Genomic DNA, 19,088 nt, shown 5'->3' with positions numbered 1-19,088 from the left:
ATTTTTCATCACCTTCTGATTCCAGAGTTGTGAAATATCACAACAGTGTTTTGTGTCCTTGATGAAAAAGAACAAGTACAGACAAACAGCTGGTGACGCTTCGAGAGCTAAAAAGACAAATACCATCTATATTTATTTGACGAGATTCAATATGATCAAAACATTACAAATGCATGAATGCCTTATTGTGTTTTCCAAATGTATGTAAAAGGGAGTTGACAATAAATGTGAAACTAAAACGACCATCTTTCAGTCCTGGCCTCCACCGATTTGACCAAATCCTTTCCAATGATCCTGAAGTCCTCCAGTATCGCTTCCACATTGGGAACCGTGTTTGCTTCGTCGCCTGTTACCTTCACACTCCTAGCAGACAACTGGGACGTCTAGAGGAAATGGACAGAAGGAGCGTTTGTCTGATTTGGTTATCCTTTTATGCCATAGGCTAATGAAATGGTAAATGTCAGTCAGTAAGTATTGAAATGAAAATGAAAGATTTATGCCAAAGCTCCTCTCAATAAGCAGCACTGGTAGTAACCAAAATCATTATTTTTTACATTTCTAATACGTAGAAGCTCTTTATCCAAAATCCCAATTTTAGAATTATCATTAACTAAGTAAAACTGTGATTCATTATTAAGATGTATAATTGTAGTTGTATAATATGCATATCTGAACATAATTCATTTTTTGTATTTTATTTATACACCAACTCTAAACCTGGACAGGGAAAGAATCATTCGACGCTGAGGTTTAAATGTTCGCCTTCTTCCTCTTCAAATGAGATATTACTTTGGGTGTGAGAACATGTTCAAAATCCTCTTGGGGTGTGGAGCTTGAACAGAATCCTGTACAAAATCCAACTTAATACTCAGTGCTTCATCAGTTTACATGAGCCAGGTAGCCACTTGAAAATAGAACTGGCATCTTAAGCCTTGCATCTGACAAAAGAGTGTTTTTACCTTGAAGGGCAGAGGGGTGAAGGCCTTGGGGTTCCATAAAACGGCGATCACTGATCCTCCATAGGGATCACAAAAGAAAAGGGCCAGGTCTCCAAATGCTTCCTAAACATGCAGTTGCAAGATAAAAAGTGATATCATATTACAAAGTGAGTGTGCAAAAGTGGAATTGGGCAACATTTCAGCGAGAGTGAAAGAGCAATACGTTACCAACCTTTCCCACTAGTTCAAATGGATTTAGAAATGTAATCTTTTGACCATATTTTAGTGTTACTTTTGTTAATGTGCAACAAATGTATCAGGAATGCAATGCAGCCTTCAATCTATTAGAAGAGAAAAGTCTAGAAGACTTGTAATTGTAACTATGTGCAAAGGCACCGAGTAGGCTTCATTTATATTCTTTATTGTTTGCTTTTCAGTCTGTTGGGAGGAAGGTGCCGGCAGTTGCCGGAGCTCAACTTTCATGACGTCCCCTTCTCTGAAGTTGAACTCAAAGATGACAAGACCACACTGACCCGCAGCTCTGCCAGGTAGAGGGTTACAGGGTTGTAGTCGGTTACTGGCATCCTCCCTCCCGATGAGACTGTGTTGCCAGTGAACACGCCTCTGCTGAAGTTGACGGCAGGAGGGTCCACTGCCTGGCTGAGCAGGGGAACCTGCTTGGGGTTCAGGTGGATCAGTACATCGTAAGCCTCCAGAGGAGGACGCATGGCCACCTGTCCATTCAAATGCGTGTATTAAAACATGGTCTCTTCACTGAGTGTTTATCGATTTCTCCTCGAACTAACCCTAACATCTTGGATCTGACTGCCATCCATCAGCTGATGCTCCAGAACCTTGAGACTTTCAGCAGCCACTACCACCACACGCTGGAGTATCTGAGGAAACGCACATACAAAGCAAGCATTTGGAAGATCAATTATAATAATGTTGACATCTGAATGCGCAGGTCCAGACAGGCAATTTCTGCAGAGTTCACAGGATGAATAAACTCTGACCAATGACTGCTTAATTTGTTTCAACTTGTCTAGCAAAAGGAAACACGAAAGCAATCGAAGAGGTGACTCAACTTGTACTTGGAGCCAAATTGAATAGAGGAGAAACTCTAAACTTCAATGGCTCTCAAGTCATACAATTGAATAAAAGGTTTTATGGTACAAGATGCAGTGACAAATGTGAAAAAAAGCCCCAAAATGTGCCATCGTTAAGGATAATGTTAAACTATAATTCAGGTACCATCAGCATTAATTACATTTGTGTTCATTAGTGCAGTTATTTGAACAGTCCAATACAAGTGGCTTGTGCATGATGAGTGAACAGACTAGTGGAGGGCAAAAAGCATATGTACAGGATAATAAATATTGTTGGGTGGTGTGCAACCAAGACAGAGTAAAGAGGTGCCTTATTCAAATGATCAAAGACTTGTTATAGCAAAATGTTTTATGTTATTTCTGGCTTAAATAAAAGTTGACCTGTATCAAAATTAGAGCACAATATAAGTAACTACCATAATTCCCGGCCTACAGAGCGCACCTGGTTAAAAGCCTCAGTACACAGAAAGAGTTTAACGCTAGTGTTAGCATTAAACTCTGTGTACCGAGGCTTATAACCAGGTGCGGTAACACTAGCGCCGCATCACCGGATGAACCTCAGGGTGAAAAAAGTCGCGCAGCTTATAGGCCAGAAATTACGGTGTGTAAACTGTGTTAATGTTAACAGCATTTTTGGGTTCATTTGAGTGTTGTCATTTGATTACTATTACTGTATTTATCCTACGTTTGGGTTTACACACACAACGTTCAATTGTACACATGCAGGAAAAGAGGAATAATACTCTAAGAAATTGAGTAAAGGAGGAGGGAAAACCATTTGCCTTTATTATCTTTTTTTTATTACAATCCTTTTCTTTGGGCCTTACGTAGTGTTCTGGCACACTGACCTGAAGTAGCGACAGAGCACATTATCCTCCACTATAGAGGGCTCCCTTGGCACTGGTGGCATGTGGTGAACATAACCAAAGGCTGGTGAGCTCCAAATCTTGTAGCAGTTATTATTAATACTCCTGCAAAACCTCCACCGTGCACACACCTAAGTAACTGCCTCCCCATAAGAGCATAGCCAGTTATGGTACGTGATTGAAGGCTCCATAACATGCGTAGCATCCATGGAATCGAAGGGAACTTTTCCCCTCTTTCTGCCCTCAGTCCTTGTCCTTCCACTCTTCATCTCAACCCACAGGCAGTCATAGTTCCATACTTGAAGCCTCGGTTCTGTTTTTTTTTCCTGAAAGCTATTTTTTTTCTTTCTCCTTTCTAATTTAAGGTTTATTTGACTTTCTAAGCCCCTTTCAAATTTAGGGTTCATTTGATTTTCCATCTGTGAGGAGTCTCGTTCTCTACTAGGTCCATCGGTGTAGGTCACGTTTCTGTTGTGAATTGGCGGTATACTGTGTTGACACAACCCCTAAACGCCACCTCAGGCAGGAACGTGACCAACACAAAAGTTCCTGCCCTCTGGCACACTTATAAGAGGAGGCTGCTCAGAGGCTCCTTGTTATGCTTTGGGGAAGAGTGAGGTGGAGAACATCACGCTTATCTGGGTCAGCTACACACCATGCGAGGCTCCTTCGTGTACCTTTTCTGCACATTGGTGTGCATCTCCAAAACCTTTGATGCCGATTCTGTGATCCAGACGGAGGAATACAAAGCTAGACATTTACGATATTTCATGACCAACGACGGCAACGAAAAGCAATTGGTGAGAAAAACCTTTACCTGCTCTGATCATGCTCAGAAAGGTTCTCTGGACATGGAATCTGTTGATCTTGCTGTATAACAAATGCAAAACTGGCAATTTCTGCATTTCCAGATCAATGATTTACATGAAGTTCTGCATAGACTTCAGAAAAATAAACTTTCCGGTCTGAGAAAAAAATACGGCCACCTGCCCATGGTATGTAATGTGACTAAGCCCACTAGACCATATCTGCAACTAACAGTATAATAATGAAACATTAATGTGATATATAATATATATTATTTATTTTCTTTTTCTAAAGTGTGATCCTGGAGAGCAGTGTGCACTGAGGAAAGGCTCCAGGATTGGGAAACTGTGCGATTGCTCGCTGCCAAGAACATGTAACTCTTTCTTCCATCGGTGTTTATGAGCTTATCATCGCATCTAACGTCTAACCTCGAAAAAAAAAAAAAAAAAAAAAAGCTTTGAGTTCACTTTAACTTATCATGTATTCAACTGAATGTTTGATGTAGCTATAAAGCCATAAAAAATGTTCTTTAGTTTTATAGTGTGAATGTATTTATGCTTTGTTTAATAAATGATTTATATTGAATCAGTGTTGTTTGCACTTGTATTTGTCTATATACCTGGACAGTGGGGGCTTGCTTGGTCCACATCGAAAGTTTTTTGTCTCTAGGCGTCGCTATAAACATGACGGGTAGGTACTCCCTGGAGGCCATGAAGTCATTCTTGATCTCTGTGTAGTCGGCCGCTACACGTGAGGAGAGGTGCACAACAATCACAACTTAGCAATGGCGGCGAGGAGGATGTTAAAGTATGTCAGATGTGTAAATAGAAAGAGGTCAGCAACTGTTTGTTTTGCACAGGTATGTGTGAGTGCGCTTGCCTGTGAGCTGCTTGTTGAGGTTGACAACCAGCGGGTTGTTCCGCCAGTCAAAGGAGGAGAGCAGATGAAGGAAGCGGAGGAAGCCCACCTGAGGAGAACTGAGGACGATGGGGAAAACACATTCACATGACCGACATAGCAAGAAAAAAAAGAAGAACAAAGAAACACAAACACGGCTCAGAGGGTCGGCATGATTTGTTTTACAAAAACTTACCCAGGAGGGGTGAATGGTGCAGGCTGCAGGAAGAGGGACGCCACCAGGAGATCTGCTGTGTCTTCTGTGATGTCTTCGCTGAAGAGTTGGGCCCCGAGCCAACGTTTGGCCAGGCGACAGACTGCTCCGAAATAAGGGTGTTGCTGCTGAAGCCTGAAAACAAGGACAAAAAGTATATTTTCTCGACTGCTTTTTTCAGCTAAATTAGGACTGGACTATGTCATTTTAGGGCCATCATACACTGAGTGACACATCAAAACGTGACTACACTGGATGATCACAAACAAATTAAAGTTAGGGTAACCCACCTGGACACAAAACTGCAATTAATAAAACTGCAATCACTGGGTTTCACATCAGGAATCGTTGTGAGTTGCAACATATTTTATTGACCCATGAACAAAATTACGTGACTTTCAAGGAAAAAACGGGTTTTACTGGCCAGTGTAGCTACTGTATATTAATACAATAACAGGATTGAAATAAAGGAGAAAGTTGGTATTTCAGCAGCTATTTAGCAATGAAAGAGCTAATCATTGACTGCACACATCTATTTCTGCAAAATTGCTCCTCTGCACTTTTTAGCCACATATACATATGAAATTATAATTATAGTTAAGCATTACTGTAAATCTATATACTTCACTGGTATGACTTGGTAACGTCTGGTTCACATTTTGTAGTTCACGTGATACCCACATGGCATTTTTGATGAGCAGTTAAATCTGCGACATTATGACAATGTTCACCAGTGATTCCACTTTTGAATCGCAGCAAAACTACTTGGCCACTCATAAGAACTAGTTGCACAACCCTACATTGTGTGTTACAGTTCAGTAGCATTTGGTCATGTCACATTATGTGTGGTAGGCTGAAGTCCTGTACATCCCAAAACATTTGAGCCATATTGTCTCACTTTTCAGCAGATTTTGTTTGGGTATTGATTGCAGTGGTATGATACAGCATGCTAGTAGTATATGTTGGATCCACCCATAAACACACTGCTGTCCATTGATTCCTCCAGAATGTTCCTAATTTCATGTCACAATAGAATGGGGAGAAAATAAAAAGTGGTATTTAAGATAGAAATGCAAGGTTATAGATTACCAGAATGGACTGAGCATTTGTTGATGATAAAGTAAATGCAAGGTCATGTGCATGTGACTATTACTTTTCTTTCATCTGCAGCTCAAATGAAACATGTCGTGTAACTGTTAAATTACTCTGCACTTGTGTGTATTGTTTTCAGCAATGTGCTGTAACATGTTGCTTATAGATATAACAACTTGTGTTTTAACACTGCAGCATTTACCTTTTGACAATATCCATACAGGAAAAATATTTCTATTTTTCTGTGGAAGTGGGTTCAAGTTTACCCTAGGAAAAGCTGTTCAAAAGCTTATTTAGTTTCATCCCAGGAGGGTCAGCCACATCCTTTTTTTCGATTAGCACAACCGAGAAACAAAATTACTAAAATAAAAAATCTGGGACATTTTTATTTTAAGGCCATGCTGTGGAACAATGGAATGGAAAAGAAGCCATGGTCAGAGACTGGAATTGTGTGTATAAATGTTTTACCCATGCAATGTACTGGTTAGTAGAGGCTTGTGTATGGTGCTCATCTCTAAACTCTGAGCCTCCTCATTGTCCCTGACGACCAGCAGCCCATCAGGACTCACTGTCTCTCTCAGTATCTGGGGCTCTCGGTGGTATGCCACCTTAATGCGGAACACAAACCCATCCTGGAAGAGATAAATAAATTGATGCAATAAATTTCCAGTCCAGTTCAAAATGATATCTCAGAGATGCCTGTTCCTCACTAACAAATAAAAAGTACCTTCCAGATGTCCAAGTGTGTGGCAAAGGGTCTGCATGTGTAGTCATGCTGCATCTTGAGTAATTCTGCCAAGCGAATGTGGAAGGCAGTTCGGATGTGGCGAATGGCGAGGGGGTCGTGAGGCCACTTTCCACTTCCCTCCATGTGACAGATCACTGCAGGTTGCCATAGCATCAATAATATCTTGTGGTGCTTAGACAAACCAGGAAGATGATGACTGTGGTAATGATAGCCACCAACTACCGCATTTTCCGCACTATAAGGCGCACCTAATAGCCTTTAATTTTCTCAAAAGCTGACGGTGAGCCTTATAATCAGGTGCGCCTTATATATAGATCAACATTGAGCCTTTAGCACACCCCATCTAATGGATGCATAATGTAACCGCAACCTCTCCTGTAGCGTCTACTTTATGCACCTTATAACGTGGTGCGCCTTATATATGAAAAAAGTTTTAAAATAAGCCAGTCGTTGAAGGTGCGCCTTATAGTGCGGAAAATACGGTAATCCTTCTGAAACTAGCTTGAATCGTGTTGAAAACATGAGTACCATAAACCCCAACAAAAAATTGCTTGGATGACATACCTGTGATGGGGTTGACATAAGCCGGGCATGGTTTACCCTCCTTTGGTACCAGTAAATAGAAAGACTTTTCTTTGTCAAAAAAGGTGTAGTCGAACTTGAGAGGGACAGGAGGAAAAACCTGGAGAGCACAGGTTGTCAATTTAAGATCAAAACAATGCTATCACTAACATTGCACTCATTTCCAGGTCTATTTCGCCATTTATTCCTGAAAATACGGGGTTACCTGTGTGTATCTGAGGGAAGGGTGGGCTCCTTGCACTGATGTAATAGAGAGCGGAAGACCTTCAAGTTTCCAAAGTTTTCTGCTCAGGTCATCATAGGAGTGAACCACACGCAAACTTTCCTCTTCTCCAGTACTTGGCACCTAAAGATAATGCGAGTGAAGAAAAAGATTAGGTACAGTAAGTACAGTAAGATTTGAACGTGGTATTGCTTCATACAAAGAGTAAAATGTTTTAACATTTCCCTCTCGTTGCTATTACTCCAACTGAAATGATATAAACTGCGGTCAGCAGTGCAGTTCTACATCAAAGCAAACTACAAGCACAACAAAGACAGATGTTTTTAATTCATTGGTGTGTATATATATATATATATATATATATATATATATATAAAGATAAAGGCATGACCATAAAATCCCAACATGCATGTTTGAAAATTGGCTTTGTCAGTATGTAACGCATGTACAATGATTATCAATTATTATCATCATTAATTTATCTCATCAACTATTGTCCTGGCATTGCTCAAATATTTGTATTTGACTAATAATTTGATTTGTTACGATAAAGCAATCTTCCAAAAAGCCATAATTTAACAATAAATTAAAAAAAATGCTACTATAGTTAATTTTTACATAGTTTTAATTGAATTCCCATGGTTATATTATTATATTAACCCCCCCACCACCACCACACACACACACACACATTACTCTAACATATTTAAGGAAGGCTTCGCCATAAAATCTATTTGTCCCTGTAGGTTGGATTTTTCATTGCATGAACAGCAAGTCACTAAATTTAAAATCAAAATGAACTTGTAAATATTAAATAAAAAGGTTTTACCTGACTTCTCATTTTGATGACATCGTCAACAATTGCCCCAACGTGTCGCACACAAGATTCGGGGATGTCTGCATGGCTGTGAGAAAGGTTAACACATTTGGGGCATGAGGGAATGCAATCCTGTCAAAATTTGGTGCATTTTATACAAAACTGTATATGATGTCGTTGGGCTTTTTCACATCGGAGGAACCAGGAAATTTAACAGGAACTTGAAGTGTTCACACCACAAATAAAAAGTTCTTGGTCATTTTGGTGTGAAAGGGCATTTTGTTGTGGCTCCACACTGGGTGCGAAAAAACTTATTCTCTTGTACGAGTCACACCCAACATGAGCTAGCTTGCTCATTAGCAGCAGACAACACATGTGGCCATAAAGAAGAGATTTGTGAGGGAATGTGAAGTCAGATGGGTGAGATGAAACATGGCAAGATGCTTGCACTGTATGGACAAAATTATTGGGAATCATAGTCATTAAGTCCGTACAGGAAGTAAAAGTGTCATTCTCTTCCGCTCCTTTTGATACATGTACACGGTTAACACTGAATTATAAACATAATTGTAAAATATCTGACTAATTAGATGCAAAATTAATAAAAGCTTGATTAGCAGTGCAAAGTCGTGGTGTGAAAAAAATACAACACGCACAGTTGTAATAGGTATGTGATGATCTGTTGTGGTACCAGCCGTTTCTGACACATGCTGTCTCCTTCCCACAGGACAGCCTCTGTGATGGCGCCGTCCTGAAAACGACGGAGCTCTGAGCGAGTGCCCCACAGCTGCCGGAAATCAGCTGCCTAACAGAAGAAACACCAAGTGGGAATTGCATTTAGCATTAACATGTTGAAAAATAAGCTCAGAAAAGACATTCTGAGTCCAATTCACACAACTATATAGTCAAGCCAGTTTGTTAAAATTACAAGAAATGTACATGACTAACTGGAAGAATTTTGTGTTCCATTTAAATATGTGGAAGTGTCCTATTTATTGAAGTGAGCCAAGTTACCTGAGGGCTGTCTGCTGGAGGTCCTCGTTCCAAGACAGAGGTTGCCAGCTCAGGCCGCAACAACAAACCAAAAGTAAGTGGTGGCTGGTCTTTGTGCTTTGGGGGATCGCTCTCCAGCGGCCACTATAGGAAAATATTTAGAATTGCATCCAATTATCCTCCAATATTTTTGTGGGTTTTACCAGTAATCACAGGACATAAAGACAAACAGCCGTGCGGTCAAATGGTTGTCAGTTGGGAATTGATAATGCACCAACTGAACAATAGTAATGACGGCTGGAGGATGATATGATAGACTGAATATCGTTGGTCTTGATCATCAGCTGTTTGCGTATTTCCTTGAACCAACAAGGCAGGAATGTGCCTAACAGAATGCAATCAGTCTTTGAAATGAGCAAAAATGTTCCCATGGTATGTATCATCATAACTGGAGAATGATAATGTTTAAAATCCAAGGGGGCTGTTTTTTTTTTTTTAGATATATATTTGTACCTTCCAAAACACTCTGGAATTAAAACTAGTGCATTTTTGTCACATTTTTCTTAATTCGTTGCACTGTTGAGTGAAAATTGTTCTCATATTTTTCCCATTTCACTTGCTTAGTATGCAATGAGTGTTGTTAAAAGCCATTAACATTTTGAACTACTGTTACTAATTTGTTTTCAGTACAGATGATTTCAAACTGGCTATTAAATAAGTTCCAAAAGTGTATCTTGATGATAGTTTAGATCAAATTATATGAAAAAAATTTAGTGATTTTTTTTTTTGCCAGATCGCCCAGCCTTAGCAGTAACTATCACAGGGGCTTCAAACTCATTTTTTTCTCGACCTGCATTGTAGTTATGATTTCCCTCAGAGGCCCGTTAAAACAGTGAAACCATATAAATGTTTAAACACAAAATCCTATTATTACCATTACACAACAAATTGAGGGATAAGTTTTCAAATCAGAAGTTCAATTTGCTCAAGTATTGTTTAAGTTACTAACTGTTTGGAAACACTAAAATGCCACATATTATTATTATTGATTATGACAACAATCTGAAATTTGGGCATTGATTTGAGCAAAAATCAAACTTGACGTACATGATTTGCTTTTGCAGGCCACATAAACCTGCGGACCTTGAGTTTCACACCCATGAACTCTATCATCAGTGGTTCATATGTTTAGCACAAACTTTGATTACGGCTTTGTGGACAAATGCTTTGTAGTTAATAGAAGTGCCAATTCAACAAGTACATTCTACATACACCTAAAAACAAAATCATCTATAAACAAATGTGCATGAGCATTGAGAATATAATAAACGGCTGTAGTATATCAAATATCACTGTATATGACAGCAATCCCCAGATATTACACAAATGGTTGCATCGGGGGGATGATAAGCCAATCTAGACGCTTACTCCGCAATATAATCATCCACTTCTTTGTCAGACCCCAAATGTGTCATGTATTCATGTACGCAGATGCAGACAATTAAGCACCTACTAATAGACATATTTTGAACAACCAGTTAAGGATAAAGACATTACCCACCTCCGGTTCAGGGGAAAGTGAGTGAGTGAGGAGGCTGATTCTTTGGCCGAGGCCTCTCTGAAGCAGCGACAGTATAAACGGGAGCACAGTGTGCACGTAGTTTCCACTGTGGTCCATCAGCTCACTGAGGAGGTTCAGCTTCTTACAGCTGGCCTGAAGCTTTACAAGTTCACACAATCTGGGTCGGACAAGAAGAACATTGAGACTCAACATGGGAGGTTCAGAAAACAAGTTGAATATTTGGTATTTTAGTTGTTGATGGACAGCCATACTGGAAGACGTCATCACTGGTCCTTATGATAGTTTTGGGGGTCATGAGGAGGCTGTGAAAACCGTCAACAGTGGGGTCGTCCCAGAACTGCATGGATACCTGCGCCTCATGCTGGAGCTAAAACATTGTTTTCAAGTGAATAAAATCCATTGACCCCTTGAGCAAAGACCACTTTTAGTGTACAAACTGTACCTGCTTATAAGTGCATGCGGTCATGTCAGCACACATGTTGAGGTGTCCTGACGGATCAATGAACACGACCTGGAATGAATCATGAAAGTCTGCCAGCGATGGCTGTAGGACACAAATAGCAAGTGCATGGGGTAAATGCCTGAATGTGAGTGTCTTGAGTTTTTTTAGTTTCATGGTCAATATATATCACTCACAGCTGTTGATTCAGGTTCTTTGGCCAAGCTGATTCCATTCATCGTCAGGTCTGTCGATGCTAGGAATTGAAGAAAAAAATAATTACGCTCTAAAATTTGGTTGATTTTAAAGAAAGTCTCACTGATATGCTCTGATTACAGCTTTGTATTAAAGGTTGTCAGCAACATACCCAGAAAGTTTAAAGTGTTTCGTAGCAGCTGATAGGCGGTCATGTTGTTGCTGATTCTGTGCATCGTCAGAAGGTATGCCAAGAGCATGGAGGCCAGAAAGCCATTAAAACACCCAGTTCCCTTAAAACGATTTGAAAGAATAGAAGAATTGTATGAAAATGGGTTAGTGGAGTAATGACAATGTGTTGTTGTGTTTGCTATTTTTGCAGTATATTCTTCCGAGCTGCAAAAACTATATAGTAAAATTGTTGCAAATGGTGTGTTATAGTTAAGGATTGGATATTAGCTATTGACAGGCATACATTTTCTTAGCACTTATTATCAAGAGAAGGGCTGTACATTTAATCAAATTTTAAATCATGACTGCAATTTCTGCTGCACAATTAAATTACTGTAATCATCAGGGATTTTTTCTACACATTTAAAATCTGGGGATTGCTGCATATGAAAAGTACTTCCTTTGCAGAAGTTCCCACAACCGAGTGAGCCAGACACTAAAGAGGCGAATGTATGATTCAGTCTCACGCCTTTGATTAAGAAGAATTTGTTTGGCTAAATTTGATTTTTATAATTTAAGTATTGTTTTGCACTGAAAACAGTACCATAGTTTGTTGAAAAGTAGTGCAACCCAAAAACATGTGTTTTCCTAACAAGAGGAATAATTGTCATTACAATATTGATAAAAATAAATAATCGTTGCAGCCCCACAGCTGGAGACGATCGATCTGGCAATTGGTGAGAGGCGGGGTACACCCGGGAACACTCACCAGCCAATCGCATGCAGTCATATATAGACAACAATTCACATGCATGTTTATCCCAAAAAACAATTTTGAGTCTTCAACTAATTAAACATATTTTAGGAGTGTATAAAGGAAGGAAGGAAGGCAGACATGCTAAAATATAACCGGAAAAATAAAGCACTTGCGACATGTTTAAAAATTAAACTTAAGAATGAAACAGAAATCTAAAGCAAGGATGTGGACTCAGAGGAAAACACACCTGGTCAAGCTCTCGCTGACGGAGCCAGACTTTGAGCAAAGCCACCCCGTCAGGAAAAGCGGAGCAATGAGCGCTCACAGCAGACAAAAACTGAAGGTGAGCCCTGGGGAGCAGATCACCCAGAAGGGTGCTATTGTAATGTGGAGTAGGGGGTTCACTGATCTCTGGGGAGGGGGGCAGAGAAGACGGACTTTTTATGACCTGACTCCACATAGCAAATGTGATAATATTCAGTAAAAAGTCATATGTCTCACCAGATTGGGTGTTATTCTCCCCAGTGTACCAGCCTGTCCTGATGTTATTCACCTGAGGGTGGAAACGCTTGGGCTTGAAAAATCCAGGAAGTGGAAAAGCATGAAGGCGGACCAGGAAGGCAGACGAGTCTTTACCCAAAGGATGCAAGATGCAGGATCAATTAGTTACATAACATATGCTGACACACACAGTAACTTTAATACTTGAGTGTACAGGAATTCCTTGGTTTACGGCAAAGTTCTGCTTCTATGGCAGCCACATAACCTAATCTTGACACAAGTCTAGTCTAGCAGTTACTGATACAAGTGCAAAATTCAAGTCATGATTACAGTAAATTATTCTATGGCAACACTAATAGATCAAATGTATTTTTTGTAATTAAGTGAAACACAATAAATACAGCAGTAGCTGAACATCACAGGTCCCGCGTTACGAATGCCGCTGTGGTTTATCAATGACCTACGCAAACACAAAAGTCATAAATACAGAAAATATTTAAATATGAAAATCACTTCTTAGCTATGAATACTGAAAAAAACAAATACAAAAATTATGGATGTATCATGATGGGCTTTTTGTGTTAAATGATGAGGTAGTTCTTCCCCGTTAAGAACCTGACTGCACAATTAATACAGCCAAACTGCGTGCTTTGGGACTGTTATAAACCAAAATATTGTAAACCGAGTGCAGCAAATGGAACAATGAAAACTGAATCATTTTGACTTTGGAAATGATCATTTATATTTCCATTATTTTCTACGAGAACCTTTTGTTCAATGAAAAGCAAATCTATGGTTGTTGTCATAGAATAGATTGTGCTTGACCTTAGCGATATAAGATATAAACCATTACCAGGAGGACTCAGCAGCAGAATGGGACGAAGCCGATTCCCATGAAGGCAAGAATAGGACATGGATCCTATATCTGAAGACCCTCTCAGATACTGAGCCAGACCTGCCAGGTAGATTGCTTTTTTCCTGGGATACTTCTGGTTTAAGAAGTCTTTATGGTGGATGATACCCTAAAAACAAGAAACCCTAAACTCCATAGTCAGACATTTAAAACGGGGTGTTTTGCTAAACTTTGAAAAGCATGTGTGACTTACAGCTGGGATTGTAACAGCCAGGTCAACTATGACACGTGGTTTGGTGCAAGTTCCCAACGGGTAACTTCCAATCAGATCAACAGAAGCGGGAGGCGCCATGTGGAACTTGCTCTTTTGTGTTTTTGGTGACAGGAGAATAGGAACCTTCACATCTTTGGATAGCCATGACAGGTCATTCACCTGAGAGAACAAAAATATTATCCAGTCACAGGTTTGTTGCTAATTTAGTAGGGTTAGAAAATGAGAAGATTCCCTTTCTGTTTTCTGTTCTGTATGTAGTACCAGGGCAGCACCGACTGCTGTAGAAAAATTCCTTGTGTCTTCTTCACACTTGGCCATTAATGATGAGTCAGATTCTTTCAATTTCCATTGGAAGTTAAAATGAAAAGATGGGTAAAAAAAATAACATTTAAATGTAAAAATAAGAAAATATGTTTTGTCATAAGAGGACATGCATGCAAAATACTATAAAACCATTTATTTTTAAGTAGAACTTGATCCATTTTCAAATATTTAAGTCAGTGGTCATTTATTTCATGGTTTCAACTGTATTTGCATGAAATCTGGTTGCTTTAGTCAGGATTATGCAAAAATACATTTCATCCAACTATAGTTAGGTTCCCATATGAGCCAGGCTTTCATTTCGTAAATTCCCTTTTGAATCCAACTCAGAAATGTTTTGGACTTTCGCAACCCAAAACCCTTCACATAGAGCGACAAAAAGTATTACAAACCTCCACGTTGGGTGAACATGGTACAGCTTTCAGAAGCTTGGTGACCATCTCAACAAAAGCATCTATTTGCAGTTTCCTGCGTTCACTGAGGGTTATTTCTTTCAACAGTTCCTCCATCTGTTCGAGGTGACAGGTTAGAACATGATCTAATTTTGTGAAGGTCTTACAACTTCATATTCATGTTATAAAGAGGTCTTACCTGCATTTTAAGCAAGCTGCAGTGAAATAAGCTCTCGGCCTCTTTCAGCTGATTGAGTTCCTCCACTGTTGGGGGCTTGTACAAGTCACTTCTGGACAACTTCACTCGGTGGTATGCCACCTTCTCACGATTGCTCTTTTTCGCTTTCACCTTCTCGGGATTGCTCTTCTTCACTTTCACAGGAGGCTCGTTTTCCTCCTTCTCTAGGTCACTGGTTAATTCCGATGGAATCATCTTTGCGACAAAAACAACACAAGCTGTAAAACCAAATCTTACAAAACTCATTTATGTGACTTCTATACTATTTTCACTTAGTTGGGCCAATTCTGATGTTGTTTAAGTGATGCTTAAATTAAAGACCATTGACAATGACAAACAAGTTCATTGTCTTCTCTGCTAAATATTATTTTTTTAAGACACGTGGGAGCTAAATTGTGCATATTAGAAGGCAGCAAAAACGTGTCACTACTTTTATTTATTAACTGCCGGTATTAAGATTCTACATATGCACCAATCCCTACTGGAAGACCCTCGGTAACGATATAATTAATAATAAAGTACATTGTCCGTGTTGATTGGCTAATGTTTAACATTGTCGTAAGTCTAATGAAACGTGGGCTTACCTTAGCCGACTGCGCATTTACTCGTTTCTTCTTCATGTCGAATCACACTAAAAATAAGAGTTGAATCTTAAATATGTATTGGTCTAAGCTACAGTGTGCGACGTGCTCTATCGTACACACACATGTGCGACGGTCAGTGAAACTTGCTTGTTGGCAAAACATGATGGGATTGGCCGACAGTGGGTAAGCGTTAACGACGATTGGACGAATTCGAGTGAGCTTCCGGTTGACGTTCAAGTACGGTTGAACCCACAAAGTGTTGACGTCTTGCCAAAGATTGTTCACCAATCCAAACAAATACGATGACTAAAACATTTGAGTTTGTAATTTTTATTCAGAATCTTCCATTGAATAATATGAATCCAACCGTACACATGTATTCATCATCATGTATTCAAACAGGAATAATTCCCTTAATAGAATTACATGTCATTTATTAATAATTCATTTTCAGTTTGTTAAGGACACTTTAAAACAAGGGTGCATTGTTGGTTTGGATTACTGAGACCAAATGTTAAATAATTCACTTTTTTCATTGTTAAGCATTAAGTACAGTAATTTTATTACTTAACAATGACAAATGTGAATTTATTCCAAATTTGAAAACAGAACAAAATACCCCCATCTTCTGTTTGGTTTTAAATCAATATTTAAATTTGTCAGATGGCAACAGTTGGGTGACCCGAGGTGGACGTCCTGTGGTCATCTGATTCACGGGAAAAGGGGAATTTACAGACTCACTATTTATTGGCTTCAGATTGGCAGACTGTGCCTGTGATCGGAACTGGAGTGGGCCAATTTGTATTCTCTGGGGATCAGTGAGAGAAACACCTTTGGCCAAATCTATGGTATCCATTCTCAAAGCTCTAGCCATCATCCTTTCGTCCTTAATAGGAGACAACCTCTCTGGCTGATCCGTGTTCGGAGGATTCCATGATGTTCCCAATGTAGCAGTCTGCTGGCTTCGAGGTCCTTGCGCTAGTTTGGACTGTCTAGATGAACTTTTCATGCTAGACTTTGTGCTTTTGTCGATCTCGTACTGAGGAGTGATCCAGTGTCGAGGCAAGGAGGATTGTTCAAGCTTACGTATAGTTTGAGTCTCCTTTAGTTGTTGTGATGATGTGATTACAAGTTTAGAAACAGAAGGGAGTTTATTTTCACCCTTAGTCTCAATTTTTTCAGCTGAACATGACACAGGTGGCAAAACAGTACCTTGGTAAAGCTTTGGAGGAAAAGAAACTTTTAGTTTTTTCTTGGTGGAAGTGTTTTGTTTGGGGCGAACACTTGGTTCTTTGAAAATCTTGTCCTCAACACCTTCCCTGGGACTTATTTTCTCGTCAGATTGTACTGGGGATTCGGCGGTTTGTGGTGTCAAATCATTTTGCTGGTTTTCTTCTGAGAGGTCTGGTTCAAGGTCCTCGCAAATATCCGCTTCCTGGTTGATCTGAGTATAAATAGTGTGACAATAATCATAACAAAAAATTACTTACAGTGGACATGAAAAAGTCAAAATCAGGCACAATCCAAACCCATTTATTTACCTATTTGTTTGTTTGTTGGCGGCACGGTGAATCAGCTGGAAAGCGTTGGCCTCACAGTTCTGAGGTCCCGGGTGCCTGCCTGTGTGGAGTTTGCACGTTCTCCCAGTTCTGGAGCCTATCCCAGCTGTCAACGGGCAGGAGGCGGAGTACACCCTGAACTGGTTGCCAGCCAATCGCTGGGCACATAGAGACAAACACCCACGCTCACAATCACACATATGGGGAATTTAGAGTGTCCAATTAATGTTGCACATTTTTGGGATGTGTGAGGAAACCGGAGTCCCCAGAGAAAAGCGACGCAGCCACAGGGAGAACACGCAAACTCCACACAAGCGGGGCCAGGATCGAACCTTGGACCTCAGAACTGTGAGGCCAACACTTTACAGCTGATCTACCGTGCCGCCATGTAAATACATATAACTCTATAATAATCTCTTGAAACATCTGAACATTATTTGGGGTTCATGAGAATCATAAAATAGTAGCAGGTGTGAGCTAACTCCAATTTAATAAATTTCTCAGTTGAGCTAAAGACTCAGGTGATAATTCATTTATAAGGCTGTTTGGCGTTTGACACACTCAGTATCTTTCCCAAAAATGCTGGTTGAACTGATAATGGTACCACTGTGGGGGTATTTGATTTTGAAAGTTCTGCTGTCTTAAAAGTGAATTTGACAAGAGACAGTGACAAGATACCTGCGGTGACTCGGGCTCAGATGGAGGAGCTCCATGTATAACAGGAAAACATCCTTCTGCCCAAACATCTGGAGTAATTGGTATTGGTTCTGAGTCTTCCGTTGCAGACAATTCCATCGAATCTTCACCTCTGTCTCGGCACATGATTTTCTGCTCCACAGTCTTTATGAAGTAATCTTTGGCCCAGTATGCAGTGAAAGATGATAGCTGGAAGAATAATGTGAATTTTACTCATGTATATAAAACACTGTGTCCAGACCTTTTTAAAATATGTATCTTTTATCTTACTACGTTCCAAAAATGTGCAACTCTGGTGAGGATAAGCGATGTGGAAAATGGATGGATGGATCGATATTTTACCTGTCTTTCAATGTGTACACTGTAACAGCCTTCCATGACCTTGGTCATCAGATCAGCCATAATCTCCCCTACTACATCTTCTGCCTCCTCTTGGACCAACATGTCCATCCATTGGCTCTGAGTCAGACAACCGGGGATAATGTCTTCCTCTTCCGGCTCGTGGGACGGTGGCGGGGAGACTCGGGGAGGTGCTTTACTTTTGTCAGCTTGGGCTTTGGATGTAGAGCGAGACATCTTGGTGGTGTTTGGTTATCTTATTTTAAGTGAAGAAGAGACAAGACATTTCAGAAATTGTGATCAATATAATGCAAAATAGGGTCTTAAAAATCATGACATGGGCTGACTGCATGTACTTCATACAGTGTCAATTATGACAAAGCCATAGCTTCAATTAAATGATAAATACAAAACAGTGTACTTTACCCTATTAAATGTTACACGCTGTTGTGGAAGTCATAAAACAAGCAGCAGTACACTCTTGTGGCCGTTTTTAAACATGCAATGAGTTACCCTAACACTATTTAAAGAGTAGGAGTCTCTTGTGGCTCATTTGAGAGCAACTATTTTTTGTATTCTCTAGAAGTTAAACGGCTATTCTTAGTTTGAGTACACGAAAATGTGTGCGTGCTTCAGCTTTTATTTAGATATCCATCCAACAAAAAAGTACCGAGAATATTGCTATTAAAATCCAGATTTGTTAACGGTTTTTATGTGTAAATTTATTCAACCCACAACTTACAAAAATACATCGTGTACTTTTTCGTTACTAAAAATACGATGACAAACATACCTTGAAAAACTCGGCTCAAGGTATTACTGAGGATGTTGTTTTTATCTTCATGTCGCGTTTTCAACTTTTTTTGAGTCAACTTCCGGGTTTGGACAACAGTTGCATAGC

The 19,088-nt window shown here is 39.8% G+C and overlaps 2 protein-coding genes across 3 annotated transcripts; both read right to left on the bottom strand.

The window, feature by feature from the left end:
* Positions 1–108: 108 nt before the first annotated feature.
* Positions 109–15,740, bottom strand: nol6 (nucleolar protein 6 (RNA-associated)). Its single transcript, XM_061817191.1, has 26 exons — positions 15,594–15,740; positions 14,971–15,204; positions 14,772–14,888; positions 14,038–14,217; positions 13,785–13,953; positions 12,932–13,060; positions 12,678–12,841; positions 11,675–11,795; positions 11,505–11,563; positions 11,311–11,412; positions 11,120–11,235; positions 10,848–11,025; positions 9,308–9,430; positions 8,950–9,098; positions 8,306–8,381; positions 7,459–7,599; positions 7,236–7,353; positions 6,651–6,805; positions 6,392–6,555; positions 4,814–4,966; positions 4,600–4,697; positions 4,340–4,464; positions 1,745–1,834; positions 1,472–1,672; positions 960–1,061; positions 109–383 (listed from the first exon to the last, which is right to left on the bottom strand). The coding sequence occupies exons 1-26, from the start codon at positions 15,627–15,629 to the stop codon at positions 234–236; spliced, it is 3,450 nt and encodes a 1,149-aa protein (XP_061673175.1). The 5' UTR covers positions 15,630–15,740; the 3' UTR covers positions 109–233.
* A 237-nt stretch (positions 15,741–15,977) lies between these two features.
* Positions 15,978–19,065, bottom strand: LOC133499496 (uncharacterized protein C2orf81 homolog). Of its 2 annotated transcripts, XM_061817570.1 has the most exons (5): positions 18,981–19,065; positions 18,191–18,443; positions 17,831–18,037; positions 17,135–17,310; positions 16,822–17,037 (listed from the first exon to the last, which is right to left on the bottom strand). In XM_061817570.1, exons 2-5 carry the CDS (start codon positions 18,422–18,424, stop codon positions 16,965–16,967), a joined length of 690 nt encoding a protein of 229 aa, XP_061673554.1. In that variant the 5' UTR covers positions 18,425–18,443; positions 18,981–19,065; the 3' UTR covers positions 16,822–16,964. The 2 variants fall into 2 exon arrangements, with proteins under 2 accessions (XP_061673553.1, XP_061673554.1); XM_061817569.1 differs by lacking the exon at positions 17,135–17,310 and having other exon boundaries at positions 15,978–17,037.
* Positions 19,066–19,088: the final 23 nt, after the last annotated feature.

The sequence above is a fragment of the Syngnathoides biaculeatus genome, chromosome 4 (genome assembly GCF_019802595.1).
Source record: "Syngnathoides biaculeatus isolate LvHL_M chromosome 4, ASM1980259v1, whole genome shotgun sequence".
Classification (NCBI taxonomy): domain Eukaryota; kingdom Metazoa; phylum Chordata; class Actinopteri; order Syngnathiformes; family Syngnathidae; genus Syngnathoides; species Syngnathoides biaculeatus.
This window is presented reverse-complemented; position numbering and strand designations above follow the sequence as displayed.